Raw genomic sequence first — 16,368 nt, 5'->3', positions numbered from 1 at the left:
GGGTCTGGGTTTCGATTCCGCCTCCGTTTGGGTAACCTCTTATCAGATTTTTTCGCCTAAGGCAATTATGCAAACAGTTTGATTGCAGTGAAGCTTTATTTTTGATATGGAAACTTGGGAAGTGAAAATTGCATTTTCTTGCTTTTCGAATGCTCAAGGGCTCCTCTGGTGTGTGGGTGTGTTGTGTGTGTGTGTGTGTGTTGCTTGTGGGTATCGTGTTTTGTGCTGGCCTTTGAGTGAAACATGTAACATAAAAAAAGAGAATAAACATTTTTGCCATCGACTTACACACAAAATATGCAGAAAAAGTTCAAAAAGTTCTTCTCATTCATCATTTGCATTTTCATGTTTTTGCATTTTTGCAAATTCTTCTTTTCTTTTTTGGTTTATTTTTGTTTTTTGTTTCTGTCTGCAATTAGCTTAGCGTTTTGCATTGTTTCTGTTTTTTTTACGTAGCTGATTTTATTTGTTATTAATTTCATAGACTGCCAAGCATCGTTACGTTTACGTTACATCACGTTACGTTACGGTTTACCGAAATTCTGTTTCTTGCTTCATAATGTCTGCTGGCAATTCTCCTTATTTATTTTTCCTTCTTCCTTTCGGGTTGTGTTTTTGCTCGTGTATAGATACATAAATACATTTATGGACATTTCTTCTTGCTTTGCTTTAAATATATATTGTGTATATATATATATATATATGTATATATATTGTGTATATATAATTTGTTGGGCTTGTGGTTTCGCTTTTGCTTTTGCTTTTGCTTTTATGGGTATGTGTGGTATGGCGTATGGCGTGTATGTTGTGTTTAATGTTTAGAAAGAGTTATACATATACATATATGCATATATGCATGTTCATATATAGAGATTAGTACGCGTAGGTAGCTCTTAGGTTCACTTGTGTGTGTATGAGTGTTTATGAGTGTGAGTATGTGTGTGTGTTGTTTCTTGCTTTCAGCTTTCTTAGCGCGGCTCTAATTTTATTGCGATCGGCTTGCAAGCAACGCTCAAAAGTATGCTACGAAGCTGCATGTGGTGTCCTGGGTCAAGTCATGTGCGAGTCACGGGTGAGTCATATGTTAGTCATGAGAGTGAGTCATGTGTGAGTCATGAGTTATGCATGTGTACGTGTGTGAGTGTGTGTTGACAAATTTATTTACTAGGAATATCTTTTGTTTTGCGTTTTGCTTCTGCATCTGCTCTCCCTTTTCTTCTCCGCCTTCTCCCTCTTCTCCTCCTCTTTCTCCTTCTCCTCCTCCTGCTACTTCTTTCTTATTCGCATGAGTGTGTGCGTCTGTGTGTTTTCTTAGCTTTTCTCATTTGCTTCTTCGTTTCCAACAAGAACAACAAAGTGCCAAGTGTGTGTGTGTGTGTGTGGGTGTATAAGAAAGGGACAGACTGGCTAAGTGAGACAGAGCGAGAGTGAGAGTGAGAGCGAGAGAGTAAGAGAGAGAAAGTGAGAGCTAGAGAGGATGTTTTTACTGCATTTTTTGTTAAACATTCAAATACTTAAATTTAATTGCTTGCTTTATATTCTTTGCCTTTCTGCTTGCTTGCTTTAATTTAATATATAGATATATTACCATTCATTGAATTTATCTGCCTTCTTCTACCCCCTTCTCGGATTCTACTCTTTCCTTTCTCCTTGCTTCTTCTTCTCCTTCTTTCTCTTTATTCTCTCTTATTGGAACTGCGCTCCTTTTGTTTTTGTTTGTTTTACTGACGAAAAAAAAATCATTTCTCTTCTGCTTCCGCTTCCGCTTTCCGCTGCTTATTTGTTTTTTGTTTTCTTTTTTTAATATTACGCTTAAGATTCCATTTTGAAATTGTTGTTTTGGTTTTTGGTTTTATTTTTTTTCGGGTTTGCGCCGCTGCTTCCTCTGATGTGTGTGCCTCTCGCTCGCACAGCCGCGCCTCCATTGCAGCCGTCCCGCTTACTCTTTCACCTCGAAATATTTGTAGGTCGGATTCTCGTACCCATTGATCTGCATATTGGGCACGATCTTCTCCTCCTGCACGATGGGATGGTGTGTGGTCACGTTCTGGATAGTTAAAATACAGAAAATTTGTACAATATATTAAATACATAAAAAGAGATAGATAGGTAGGGAATAGATCATGGAGAAGTTAAAAAAAGCAGGGTATTATAACTTTTAGAAGCTTGTAACTCATGAAGGAGTCATTTCCGACCCTATAAATCATATATATTCTTTATCAGAATGCAGAGCTGAATCGATTTATCTATGTTTGGGAGAAACAAAAAGTTTCGAATTTCTTTTCGAAATTTTATGACTAAATTTTATATTATTGAGTTGTCAAAATTTGACAAATTTTAAACTTTCTTGAATATTAAATCTTTATATGCAGATTTGTTAACCCATTTAAAACTAGCACAGAACAGCTTACAAAATTGAAATTGATGCATTTTTGGCTAAGTTATGAATATTTTAAGCTTTGATTTATCGAACAAATTGCATGTAAAAATATCAATATATATCGATACAAAAAATGGTAATATAATTTCAGTCAGAAGCTTGTAATTCATGAAGCAGCCATTTCCGACCCTACAAATCATATATATTCTTAATCAGTATGAACAGCCGAATCGATCTAGCTATGTTTTGGGGAAACAAAAAATTTCGAATTTATTTTCGAAATTTTATGACTAAATTTTATATTAGTGAGTTGCCAAAATTTGACAAATTTTGAACTTTCTTACATTTAATAATTTTATATGCAGATTTGTTAGCCCTTCAAAAACTAGCACAGAACAGCTTACCAAATTGAAATTGATGCAGTTTTGGCTAAGTTATGGATATTTTAAACATTGATTTATCGAACAAATTGCATGTAAAAATATCAATATATATCGATACAACAAAAATGGTAATATAATTTCAGTCAGAAGCTTGTAACTCATGAAGCAGCCATTTCCGACCCTACAAATCATATATATTCTTGATCAGAATGAACAGCCGAATCGATCTAGCTATGTTTTGGGGAAACAAAAAATTTCGAATTTATTTTCGAAATTTTATGACTAAATTTTATATTAGTGAGTTGCCAAAATTTGACAAATTTTAAACTTTTTTGAATTTTAAAACTCAATATGCAGATTTGTTAACCCTTTAAAAACTAGCACAGAACAGCTTACCAAATTGAAATTGATGCATTTTTGGCTTAGTTATGATCAACCGGATCTGCAAAGGTATTCACACTTTGATTCCCTTTATCGTTTGATTTTAATTCAAGTAAATCTACTGGAGTAATTTCAAAATGAGTAGCCATAGTTGATCTTTTCTTGCTTACAAAGTACCTAGCAACCTTTACAGACCAGAACAAGTTGGGAATTATAAACTTAAAATCTCTTAATTAGGGGGGTTTCTCTATAAAGTTTGATATGTGATCGATTCCCTTTGCTGTACTGACTCTTTGTCACCGAATCCTCACCTGATCGACCTCAATGAAGCCCTGGGCATGCGGCGAGCGTGATGTCCGCCACTTGGCCACGGCCACGCCCACAAAGACGGCCGCCATGAGGGCGATGCCGGCAAAGGAGAGCGTGAAGTAGACATTGCGACCTTCCTTGGCCGCGTGCGCATGCTGCGCGAATTCACGGCGCAGCGAGAAGCTCTACAAGGATACACAGAGAGAAAGGATTACAAATATATTTCTGAAATATTCTCTATATTAAAATTGAGAAATGTCGAAAATATTTAAATACCGATTCGCGGTGGCCCAGATCGTGGGTCATGAAGTGCTGCACTTGCGGCTCGGCCTCCTGGTGGGCAACGGCGGCGGCCACATCCTCTACCGCCCGCTGGACAGCATCATCGTCGACCGTGGGCAGCACGGTCTGCACCTTGGTGCTGCTGTAGAACAAAGACCTCGATTAGTTAGTAAGAAGATCTAAATCCAGTGACTCTCTATATAGTATAGAACCCACCTGACTGTGGCCTCGGCATACTCAGTGTCCGAGAGCTCCTTCTCGCTCTTGGTGGTGTCCAAGTTGAGATTGGCCGCGGTCACCAGGCCACCGTCAGAGCCCATTCCCAGCTGCTCCTTGCTGCTCAGGCTCTTCTCCTGCTGCTGCTGCTGCGCTTGGGATTGAGTGGACGATGGCTGGGACTGGGACTGGGACTGGGACTGCGATTGCGATTGCTGCTCGGCCGCCTGCGACTTGAGCATATCGTCCACTTTCTTGGCCTCCAGGCGCAGCTTCTCCTCGCGCAGTTTCTCTCGCTCCGCGGCCCGTTGCTCCTTGCGTTGCTTCTCGGCCAGACGGAGGCGTTCCTTTTCGGCCACCTTGCGTTCGATCTCGATGCGATATTTGTCCAGAATACCGGCCTCTGCCTCCTCGCTCATGCCCAACGATGATCCGGGAATATCGTCCTTGCTGCGCAATGCCAAAATATAATCATTCATCAGTTGAGCAATCTTGGCCGAAAGTTCGGGGTAACGCTTAAGCATGGTCATTGATTGGTTAACAGCACGATCGATGTCAATCAGACGCTCCAGGGTACGTGGTCGTTCCGAGGCAGCTGCCTCCAAGCCACCAGGACCACCGGAGTTCAAGAGATGGCGATAATGGGCCAAGGCATGGGCACGATCCTTATGCAAGGCGCGCAGTAACTTTTGCAAGCACTTTTCCACATGATGAGCCTGCGGGGAATCAAAGGTGTTAATAAATGTGATTAAATCGGAAGGATTAAGGAAGAAAATTTAAAAGAAAAACACCAGAAAACTGTAAAACTTAATCAGTTATGAGTTAAGTTAAGAGTCCTTGGCGCCCGTGGGTGGACTGAAAGTCCTCTGAGTTTAAGGATCTCTCCCTTCGATACTCTGGGGGACTCTACTCACGTTCGGTGGCTGCTCGGTTAGGGCCTGGGTATAGCATGTCATGGCCTCCCGCTTCCTCTGGTTGATGTGGGCAAGGACACGCTGCTGATGCATGGCGGCCAGCTGGTGCTTCTCGGCGTTGCCTTCTTCCTCGAGTGCCTGAACAGAAGTCTAAAATTACATTCCCATATAAAGACGTATTGCACACCAAGAGAGAAAGATTATCAGCATGGGGAATTTGCGTCGATCGATAACAATATGCAACTGTCGATCGGTGGTCTATCGGTAATTTTTGTTTGTTTTGTTCGTTGTTTGTTAAATTTTTTCGAAAAAATTAACTTTGATTCGTACGTATATATATCTCGTGAAAAATGTTTGTGGTTGAAATGTTTGGGGAAAGAGTGGGTGGTGGGTCATGGGTAGTGGTTTGGCCGTTCTCGCAGGGATCTCTATATGATTTGGGATGGGAATGGGGATAAGGGGTATTTGGTGCCGCTACAGAGATGGTGCTACCATGAGCTAGATTGAGCGAGACAGAAACAGAGCGACAAAGAGAGAGAGACAGAGTGCGAGCCACTGATGCGGTGCAATAGATTTGTTGGATTTATAATGATCCTGTAAGGGTCACGGGGTCTCGGGGTCTCGGGGTCACGGGATTTCGGAACTTCGATCTGAATCTGAATGGGATGGGTTATATACATGGATGCAGTTCATTCACGGCATTGTGGCAGCGATGCTTGCAAAAGCTCAGCGTTTACACGAAAGCAGCATTTACAGGACTATAATGCGAGCAAACACACATTATCCAAATCGGGGGGCTGGGATATCCTTTTGGGTTTTGGGTTACGGGAATCGAAATGAAGAGATAACTAAGGATGGGCATAGGTTGTGGTGTGTAAGGGATATAGAGGTATACGGGGTATATAGGTATTGATTATAGTTAGTTTATATGCCAATCAGTTCAACTACAAAGCACTTTGGATGTTAGTTAGTAATATGTATAGTAGATTTGATCTATTGTTCTTGCTGTGGTTGTTCTTCGTTAACTGGTTAGATTACGAGTAGCTCTTATTGTTGTTCTTATTGTTACGGTAACTGGTATTGTTATTGTTATTGTTACTGTTATTTGCTGTTATGATTACAATCTGATGCCTCTTTCGCTCCCATTTGCCATACATATGGATACACAAAAAAAAAGAAAATAAAACAAAAGTCGGCCCAGCGATGACCAGAGTCACTGAGTAACTCAGCTTTTCCGGACTTCGTGGGGCAGCAAACGAAAAGCAGGCGATACAATGAGCACAAACTTAATGTTTGGAAAAAAGACGACTCAATGAGCTACGCTTACGGTTAGAGTAGGAAACGATTACGATTACGATAACGAGTACGATTACGATTACGATTACGATTACTGGGTGCATGATAATGGTATTAAAATGGTAACTAAATCAACAGAGGGAAATGATAAACGATTATGATATGGTTTTGTATAGACTACAGATGTCTTGAGTACTGGTTGTGAGGCCTATTTTAAAGGTAGTTTCAACTGGCAAAGATATCGATAGGTTTTGATATTCCGATATTTTCATCAATGCTTTACAATTAAGTTTTTAGTGATCAGTGGGATGAAGAAGTTATATGTTAGCTTTAAGATTTCTTCAATAAATACTTAAATGATATCTCTGTATTTGTATATTGATTGATCATTGATCGATTGATCTTTTCTTTGCCAAGTGAAACTCCCAAATACAGACGCAGACATACACACACATTCAGATGCAGAGAGACATAGCGTTCACATAGTCATAGAGCTGATAGATACAGGTAGATACAGGTGGATAGGGTTTGGTTTGGGGTAGGGGTATGGTGGTGGTGGTGCTTTCAGGCAGTCGAAGTGGGGTTTAGTGCGAGTGAAAGAGACAGACAGAGAGATAGATAGAGAGAGAGATGTGATGAGAGTAGATAGAGACAGAGTACAGGTAGAGAGACATTGACAGTGACAGTGACAGTGAAGGGTAATGGTGAAAAGGGGAATGAGTGCGTCACATGGATGACTGACCTGGAAGCGAGCCGTCATCCGCTGCTTGAACGATTGTGCTGCCTTGGGATCGGCCAGCCGCATATCCTGATACTTCTCCTCCAGATCCGACCAGTCCTTCATCACGCGCGTGACCTTCTCGCGATGCGATTCCTCAAGGCGCTGTTGGGCTTCCTTTGTTTAGAATACGTTTTGTGTTGCATCGATAAATAAACCTGCGCCCTCAATGTAAACACTTACTTTCTGACTTACTTTGTAGCTCTGGTGCTCATAGTGTGGATCAAAGTGGGTGAAATATGGATCCGATGTGGGTTGTGCCGTCGATGGTGGCGGTGCTCCCGATCCCGATCCCGATCCTGATCCCAAACCGGCATTGGCAGCTGCGGCAGCGGCCACCGAGAGCTGTGGAGTGCTGGTCACCAGGTCGGACTTCTGGGGTGTCTTATCAGATACCGAAGACGGGGATGATGAGGACGAGGATGACGATGAGGATGAAGATGACGAGGATGAGGATGAGGTCAAGGCACCATTCTTCTGTGGCTTGGCTCCACTCTGATCCCATGAATCGCCCTCAGTTTCGGCCTCAGAACCGGCACCGCCATCCTCCTCGTAATTGTCACCCTCCTCGCCGCTATCGTATTCCGTATTAATGTCATCCAAGGAGCCACTGTTGGCATCTGCCGAAGATCCAGATCCGGCACTGGGACTACCACCAGCCGCAGCTGCCTCGTCGGCCACCATTTCGTCCTCCTCATCGTCGCCCATTAGATCATCCTCATCGTCCAGTTCCTCATCGTTGGCATCTTTCGAGTAATTGGAATCATTGCTATCGTCCTCATCATTGGCCACCAGTTCGTCATTGGCACTGCTTATCTGTGCCGGTGGCATCACTGGCAAATCGGTCTTTTTCACATGGATTTCATCGGCTATAAGAGAGGGGCGGCAGGGGAAATCAATTAAGGTTTCAATTTCCTTACTATGACGAAAACTTTAAGCCTTCAATTGTTAGAGTTTTTGCATAAATAAATCTTAAACCGATTAAATAATGCACAAATAATAATCGCATTGGGGTGAGTAATGGCACATTTGTTAGCGCTGCACATTCGATTTTCGGTTTAAATAATTAATTCTATAACCACAGATTGAACGCCAAAGCAACTAATGGCCAACTCCTACTAAAATACAATGCAAATATATAAAACTAGGTGGACAAAAAAATGTGTGTACATGCCAGGAGGAGGGAAAAAAACAGGGAAAAAGGAAAATGCAAATGTGTGCTTTTTTTTTTTCCATAGAACAACATATTTTTGTGGCACAATAACCATTGTTTCTATTTTTTGCAAACTCAACAGGGCAACAAAAATATGATTTGTATTGCAAATATTTCTGTCATTTACAAGGAAAATGAGAACAAGAACAATTGATATAAAAACCACAATTTAAAGCTAATTTTTTTGGTAAGAAAACTACACTCACTCTTGAAGTGTTTGGGACAGCAGACAAATTCAACGCCAGAGAAAACAGAGATGCCGCAGGGCAGGAGCATGGCAAAGCTACGCATTTGCATGCCACGCTCCTGGCAGGCGGCTGCTCCGGTTTGATTCCATCTCACAAATGGCCAGCATCGGGAGGCATTATGAATATGATCAAAGAGACAGCCCTCCGGCACCAGCAGGGCATCCGATTGGAATGGTCCTTCTGAAGCCAAACGTCAGTTCGGAGGGATAATAATCATATCGGAGGGATGTAGAAAAGGAGAGATTGGATCAGTGATTAGTTGGATATTTTGGCAATGGGTATGACCAAGTACTGGTACTCACCCAGACAGCGGAATGGCTTGATCCAGCGATGGGAACCCTTGCATTTGGCCGCATTCAAGGCACCCTGACGACACCAGCCGCCAATCTTTTGATAGTGCGATGATTCCACAATATTGGTTATATCTCGACTGGGATAGGCCTGGAAATATAGAGTAATTTTAAAATTAAAAAGAATATTTGGGATAGTTTTTAGATATCAAAAGATATGGAATACAAAAGATTCAAGTATTATGATGTATCTATTCAATCTCTGCAAGTCTATCTCAAAACTTGTTTCTATTCCTTTACTTTAACTTGACCATTTAAAAACTTTCCATCAATTCATGGAACATATTATAACCCCTTTACTTTCGCTAATAACTTTAGGGTTTAACTAGTTAAATATTCATTTATTTAACCACTAAAACCGACTTTTAAAACTAGGACTCTCTTTTCGTATATATTTATTACATGGAAACAATTTGAAATTCCCATTTTGTGCCGTTCAAATTCATTATTAATCAAGTTACGATTCGCTTTTCTCTCATTTACTCATTTCTGTTGAAATTTCATTTATCTGAAAGGATTCACTAACCCTCTCTCTATATATATATATCCTGTTGTATATATCCTGTTGTAACCCTTTGCTGGTTTGCTTGTTTGCCAGGCCATTTGATGTGTTTATTTGCCTCTTTTTAGCCAGTTGCTCTCATTGTTTGTTACCAATGTTGTGCTTGTTCTTGTTGTTGCTCCTGGCTGCTCCTTGCTGCTCCTGATGGGGCAGTGAAACTTTAATTGCCTGCCCAGTTTGATTGACTGACTAAATGACTGACTAACTGAATGGCCTAATAAAATATACCCCATGTCTGTGTGTGTGGAGTGTAGAGAGTGCAGAGAGTGTGTGTGTGCACTACATTTGTTTCAAACAATTATGTGCCGAGTGGCATCCACACACACAAGGATACTCCTCCGGGGGTCCTGCTTCTCCTCCTCCATCCTGGCACACACACACACACTCTGCGAGGCTCATGAAAATGAGGCCTTTTTAAATGTTGTTTGAGTGCTTCGTTGCAAATGGCGAACACTCTCATGGCACACATGCACACACATTGGTTGAAAGGATCAGGGGGAAAAGCGTCGTGGAGGGAGCAAACTCTGGCTCAGAAAATGAGCGCAAAACCGTAGGCACGTAGGCGGTCAGACAAGCACACCCCGTTTGCGTATTGCTGTCGGCAAAACCGGGCTAAATAAAACATTAAAAGCACAAAATAATGATGCTGATGCATGTCAAGTCAAACTGAAAACCGAAAACCTCCCCAAAGGATACCGCCAGGACCCAAGACCAAAGTGAGAGGCAGGACCAATGCTGCTGTGGTCATTTCATATGCTGACTTGTGTAGGAGACTGCGTCATTGACAGGACAATGGGAGTAAGTAAGCAGGACTCGAGTCCTTTTCGGGGTGAAATGTAAAATGTAATGCTAGGAAACAATTAAGAACGAAAATCTAGGGTCTGCAAGTCTTTAGCTTTAGTTTTTCATTTCTTTTTTCTACCAAACAGAGAGACAAAAATCCTTTTCGAAATCAATGATCTTTTTGGTACCAAACAGAGAGACATAAAAATCCTTTTTTTTTCATAGCAAGAGGACCTGCTTGATCCTAGGGGGTTATGTTTTCATTTCGTCTTTTTCGTGGGAGTTTTCGCGTGCGTGCGGCACCTCCGCAGGATAACAGCTCAGCACAAACATTCTAGTATATAAATAAATATATATATGCTATATAGTATACATGAATGGCCCGCCCACATAACATGGCTTTAAAAATAAAGCAAAACTCTGGACGCGAGGACGTCATGTCATTCACACGGCCCAGTGCCTGACCAGAGTCCGTTGGAGTATATAAACGCAGCCTACGGAAGGTGGAAGGGAAGGATATATATGTATGCCACTTGCCACTTGCCACTTGCCACTTTCCACTTGGCACTCGGGAAAGTGAGACTCACCCAGCAGCGGCACTGGGCTTGGATCCTGGGCTAAAATGTGTTCGTTATACTTGGCTTAATCAAAACATATTCAACCGAGCGTGAGGCTGTTTAAGTGGCTCGCTTGAGAGAGTTTGCCGCAAATATGCGCGACGCGGCCCTGGGGCCTGGGGCCCAACTTATTGTAACATAGCATTTGATTCCTTTTGTTACGTTCATGGAGCAACAAATTTAATTGTATGAAATTAGCAGCGAAAAAAAATATGCAGAGGAAAAACGCAGAGGAAAACAGGGAAAACAGAGAAAGAATCACATGCATCGTTGCACTGCGCGCTCTCTCTCTTTCTGTATGTGTGTGTGCTCTAATGACAGACAAACAATTAAACTTGACATTTTGCCATTGTTCGTACACATATACACACGCATTTTCAGGACACGCTTCCATTGTTGGTGTCCACACGCTTCACGAGTATCCTTGAGCAAATGCAATTAGATGGCTCTCAATACGCGAACATTAATGGCAGAATGTCATTTGTCCTCGCTTATATGTATTTTTCCATTTTGTTTTCTTCCTTTTGCTTATTGTTATCGTTATCGCCCATCGTTATCGTTAGCATTATCCTTTCGGATTCATTCCGCTTGGCTAAATGCCTGCTCACAAATTATTGCCTACCTCGGGGCCCATGTGGGATTTATAGCGTTTTGTTGAAAGTTGAAACCAAAATACAATTAAACTGTTTTACCAACTAGTATATGTCCTTGAATATATATATATATGGCATTTATATCCTTGTAATTGCCTTGTCTTGTTGTACAAATTGTTTGCTAATAGGCTGTGAGCAAAAGTTTTATATTTTAAACTGATGAAATTGTTAGTTATTGTATCCCATTTGCTAGACATATATATATTGCTGTATTTATCGGGCTTTTGGTTTATTTATTAGTAAAATCCAATTTGCTATATAGCTATAGATGCCTGATCCTGGGAAAGTGATCAAGGTGAAAGGCGTGGCGTGGCAAGTGAGTGAGTTGCCTAACATCCGCATAACATCTGTAGCCGGAAGGATACGGAGCTCCTGGAGACGAGGCCTGTGTCCCGTGTGTGCTCTGTCTGTCAATGCATGCAAAATGCAAACAATTGAGTTGCGAGACGAGGCACCATGGTGGCAGGATGGCAACAGGATGGCAGGATGGCAGGATGGCAGCGTGCCACCAGGAGTGGCAGTGGAGCGCGTTATTGAAAATGATTTTTTAATGCGCCACTGACATGGTCGTCTCCCTGTCTTCCTGTCTCCCCTGGGCAACAGCCTCCTCTCTTCTTTTTTTTTATCCTCTTGCTGCGTGCCGCGGCAAATCATTTTGTGGCAACTTTCTATTTGAATTTTTTTGTCCTCTTTCCTCTGGCATTTGTTTGCCTTCGCCTGTGTTTTAATTTAAGTTTTCTGGCATTGAGGCCACGCCTCAGTCAGTTTCCGTTCCCAGTGGCATTTCAATTTCACTCTGTTTCGGTGGCGTATACGTAACTTTCGAACCTGGTCACGCGGCGTATACGTTATTTTTTCTTGTGTGTGTTTCTTTTTAGTTAAATTCAAGCTCTGCGTATACGTAATATGCTGTCGTTAGCTGCGCATACGTATTTTTAGTTAACTTCAACAACACAACAACCCCTTTCACCATTCACTCGCTCTCTCTTTCTCTCTCTCTCATCGTCCTTGGCGCGTGCTTTGGTGGGGAAAATGTTGACATTGAAATTGTAAAAATAATTTCCCATACGCCTCCAAACTCGGTAACTGAAAAAGAAAAATAAAAGCTGAAAAAAAAGAAAAGAAAAAGCAACACAAACACAAACACAAACACTAAGGCCAAAAGGGTCCTGCGACTGGTCCTGCGGCTTTACCGTTTTGTTCCATCATTCGGTTGGCTTTGTTTTGCTTTGTTTTGTCGCCGAGTCCTTTTCAGTGAAATGGCCAGAAAGCAAACACAATTCAAGGTGCCATCCGAGTGCGCTGGGTCTCTAAAGTACAGTATATAGTATGGTATAGGGGGTGTGCGTGTCCACATGTGTGTTTAAAGTCCGCTTTGACAATGGCTGACCTACCCAGAGGCTTCTGTTTCACGGGGCCAAAAGAGGCAGGGGACAGGAGGACAGGGGTTCAGGGAAATAGAGACCGAGAGACTGAGACACAGAGAGACAAGTCCCCATTATGGGATAAGCTGATACGCACTGAATGTCAGGTAATGCCGTGTAATTACCACTGCTCTATGGCAACCACTGTGCCGCACAGTGGGCGGCTTCCATCACTCTCTCTCTTAGACGATTGTTCAATCGGATTGAGACGGCTTTTGTTTGCGTTGTTCATTTGATTAAAGAGCAAATGAAACAGCATTCTAAACAAGCAGGAAAGGTATAACCAGTCAAAGTAATTAAAAAAAGAAGAGTTTACATAGAACTTTTTAAACAAATATTATAAATATTAATATTCTTAATATTCAAGTACAATTTGTACAAGTTTTGAAGCTAATTTGTAGTGTTAGGTCTTAAAACTGTTTGTAATTTCGGGGGCCACTATTATATATCCTTATTTAGGCACACATTCCGCTTTGTGTGTGTGCGTGGGGTTTCAGGAATCCCCATAGAAATTACAACCAGCCGCAGGGAAGCGGACCACACAATCTGGCAAGTTTCGCATAGCCAGCCAACCGTGGCAGGCATCAGGACAGGACCTCCACCTCCAGCGAGGAAATGGCAAAACGCGGGGCTTAGCATTCCCCAAATGGGCCGCACATACATCACCTTTAATGGGCATTATGTGTAAGCAAGCATTTAACTCTAAATGTCCGGCAACATTACAAACAATTGAATTAGGACCCCATGGTGAAAACACCCACCGCAGGACCAGGACCTCAGCTCTTGACGGTGCAATTTTGCAGGCATTTAAGCGAGCGAGCGACGGAGCTTAGCTGGCAAAAACGGGGCCCATTTGTTGTCAGTATATACATATACAGCAGTTGTAGTTGTATCTCTATCTGTATCTGTAGTATGAGCCTGGCTAACTATATTTAGCCATAAGCCGGCAACACACTGATCTCGCCTGCCTGGTTGCCTCCCTGCCTGTGTGTTGTGAACGAACGCCTGGCTAAACTATTTAGCGACTAAACTACTTTTTGCCTGTTCACTGAATTTCAATGCGACCATTATGGGGCGGCGTCTCGTAAATATAGAGTCGGTGTGTCCTTTAACAGTGAGTGGCCACACCAGCCAACCTGTTCAGCGGGATTGGATCGCATCGGTTTGGTAACCAGATGCGGATGTGGATACGGCTGGGGTCAGCGGGCAGCAACTTCAGTGGCGCAATTACAGCAGCGAGCAAGCGAGGAAGCATCGCGGGGGCCCAGGGCTCAAATGATGCGCAAACTATTCCAGCCGGTTGCTGCAATTATGCAGTGTTTGTGCTGCTCTCGAAGCAACGTGTCTATATAAAATCCCCAACCATCTAGGCTATTTGCTTGGTGCTGCTGCTTGGTGTTGCTGTTGCTGCTGCTGCTGCTGCTGCTGCTGCTGCTGCTGCTGCTGCTGCTGCTGCTGCTGCTGCTGCTGCTGCTGTTGTTGCTGTTGTTGTTATTGCTGCTGGTGTTGCTACAGCTGTTGCTGTTGCTGTTGCTGTTTCTGTTGCCGTTGCTGTTGCTACTGTTGCTTATGTTACTGCTGCTGTTGCTTATGTTGCTGCTGCTGTTGTTGCTGTTGCTGCTGCTGCTGTTGCTCTTGCTGCTGCTGCTGCTGCTACTGCTGTTGCTGTTGCTGTTGCTGCTGCTGTTGGTGTTGCGGTTGCTGTTGCTGCTGCTGCTGCTGTTGCTGTTGTTGCTGATGCTATTGCTGCTGCTGCTGCTGCTGCTGCTGCTGTTGCTGTTGTTGCTGATGCTATTGCTGCTGCTGCTGCTGCTGCTCCTGATTTTGCTCTCGAAGCGGATGCGATTGAGGCGCTGACAGCGCATAATTAGCACATAGAGAGGGGGGCGGGTTTGGCTAAATAGCTAAATAGTTGGCTCTGTATTCGGTTTGAGCCTGAAACTTGGGAAGGCAGGAGGCAATAATCAGTAGCAAATGCCGGAAGGGGCTGACAAACACTCCTACTAATTGAGCGATCAGCGGAAGATGATGCGGCGGAATCAATGCAAGAAAATGGACACAGGACACACACTCACACACACAGCAAGGAGCCTGACTAATGGTCGCTTGATAAGGACACACACACACACATGAGAGGAAATGCTTTTGGGGATATTCAATTACAAGCCTTCCTAATTAACGTTCTGCTCCGCGGTTGTATGGCCCTCGCCCAGTCACTTAATGAGATTTTCCACCAAATGAGCTTACATTACCCCAACCCCAACCCCCTACACTACACCCCGTATCGAATTGAATGTAGTTAATTGAATTTAGATGCGATTTATGTCTGCAAAATGCAATTTTCCCCGCATTAATGGTCCTAATTTTTTGAAAGGCATCTCTTGGCGTAACATCATCAGCAAGTCTCATTTATCATTATTAATGCCGACTGATTTTCGTGGAAATTTCGGCGAAAAAGAAGGCGAAACCAGACCCTCCTCCACTGCTCCATTTCCCTGGCACATGTAATTTAACTCATTAGCCAAGCCAAACAAGCAAACAGCGCGGGGATTTCAGAATTCGGTTTCCGGTCTCTGGTCTCTGGTCTCCTATCTCCTCTCTTCCTGTGGCAGATGGGTCAGTGTTCAGTGTTCAGTCAAATAAATGCGAAGCGAGCAACATTTTGAAGCCTGACACCGCACAAGGCAAACATAAAGTTACCACCTCCCCTACCCGGTGGCAAATTAATTAATTTCCATTTGAATTGCAGAGCAAGCGCTAACGGGGGGGAAAACGAATACTGTTGAACCGAAATTGAAACGAAACCAAAACAACAACAAAAACAACAACGAAAAAATCAGGAACCAGGCAACAAATTGGGAAAAAATGATATAAATAAATATAAACATGAGAGGGAGTGGTACAAAAAAAAGCGCAGTTTCAGTTCACTATACAAAAGGACAATAAAGCGCTTTTAATTAATTTCCTTTCGCGGCCAGCGTCAAGGTGAAGCCAAACAAACGACGAAAAAAAGAATGCAAATGGGGAAAACGTTGGAAAATTCCAAAAAAGAAAAAGAAAAAGAAAAAAAGGGGTGCTGCTCTTCTGGAGTGCGAAAAAGTGTTGCCGTGCGTGATTTATGTTCCGCAAAACGAAACGGGGGCAAAAAGGAACAAGCGGAATGGAACGCTGTCAAGTGTGACCAAGTGAGTGCAAAAACTGCATGCAAATAGCCAAATTTGTCCTGCAGGCTTGACATTAATGGAGGCAGAGAGTCGGCAGCAGGAGAAGCTGGAGTACAGTCCCCCACATCCTTTTTGATGTGTTTGGAGGACGTGGACGCGGAAGCCTTCGTTAGTGGTGTTTATATATATTAATATATTTATATATATTTTTAAACTTTTGGGGGTTTTTATAGGGACTTCTTTGGGAACTTTGCTGTGAAGGTCGCAGGCAGGTCGGGAAATTGCATTAAGCTGAAGTACTGAAACCTTTTTGTACCACTTATTTTTCATAAGCCTAAGTACAAATTTCAACAAATTTCAAATAACTTTTAAGTTTCAAGGAAATTTCTTGGAAATTTGTACAAAATTAACCCAC

General features: G+C 42.6%; 1 protein-coding gene across 50 annotated transcripts in view; it reads right to left on the bottom strand.

The window, feature by feature from the left end:
* Positions 1-600: 600 nt before the first annotated feature.
* Appl (amyloid-beta-like protein) overlaps positions 601-16,368 on the bottom strand; it is a 57,393-nt gene continuing 41,625 nt past the window's right edge. For 3 of the 50 annotated variants that reach the window (XM_020947264.2, XM_086829276.1, XM_086829275.1), the window contains exons 4-12: positions 8,703-8,841; positions 8,359-8,580; positions 7,123-7,808; positions 6,904-7,056; positions 4,866-5,015; positions 3,952-4,667; positions 3,730-3,877; positions 3,456-3,638; positions 601-2,047 (exon numbers count right to left, since the gene is read on the bottom strand). In XM_020947264.2, coding sequence (XP_020802923.2) covers positions 1,940-2,047; positions 3,456-3,638; positions 3,730-3,877; positions 3,952-4,667; positions 4,866-5,015; positions 6,904-7,056; positions 7,123-7,808; positions 8,359-8,580; positions 8,703-8,841 — 2,505 coding nt within the window. In that variant the 3' untranslated portion in view covers positions 601-1,939. The remainder of the gene's footprint in view (positions 2,048-3,455; positions 3,639-3,729; positions 3,878-3,951; positions 4,668-4,865; positions 5,016-6,903; positions 7,057-7,122; positions 7,809-8,358; positions 8,581-8,702; positions 8,842-16,368) is intronic. The other 47 variants (XM_020947269.2, XM_086829284.1, XM_086829283.1 and 44 more) reach the window with 23 other exon arrangements.

The sequence above is a fragment of the Drosophila serrata genome, unplaced genomic scaffold, assembly GCF_035046125.1.
Source record: "Drosophila serrata isolate PLE 108 unplaced genomic scaffold, ASM3504612v1 contig_190, whole genome shotgun sequence".
NCBI classification, from domain to species: Eukaryota; Metazoa; Arthropoda; class Insecta; order Diptera; family Drosophilidae; genus Drosophila; species Drosophila serrata.
Note: the sequence above shows the minus strand (reverse complement) of the source record. Positions and strands in the feature narration are given on the sequence as shown.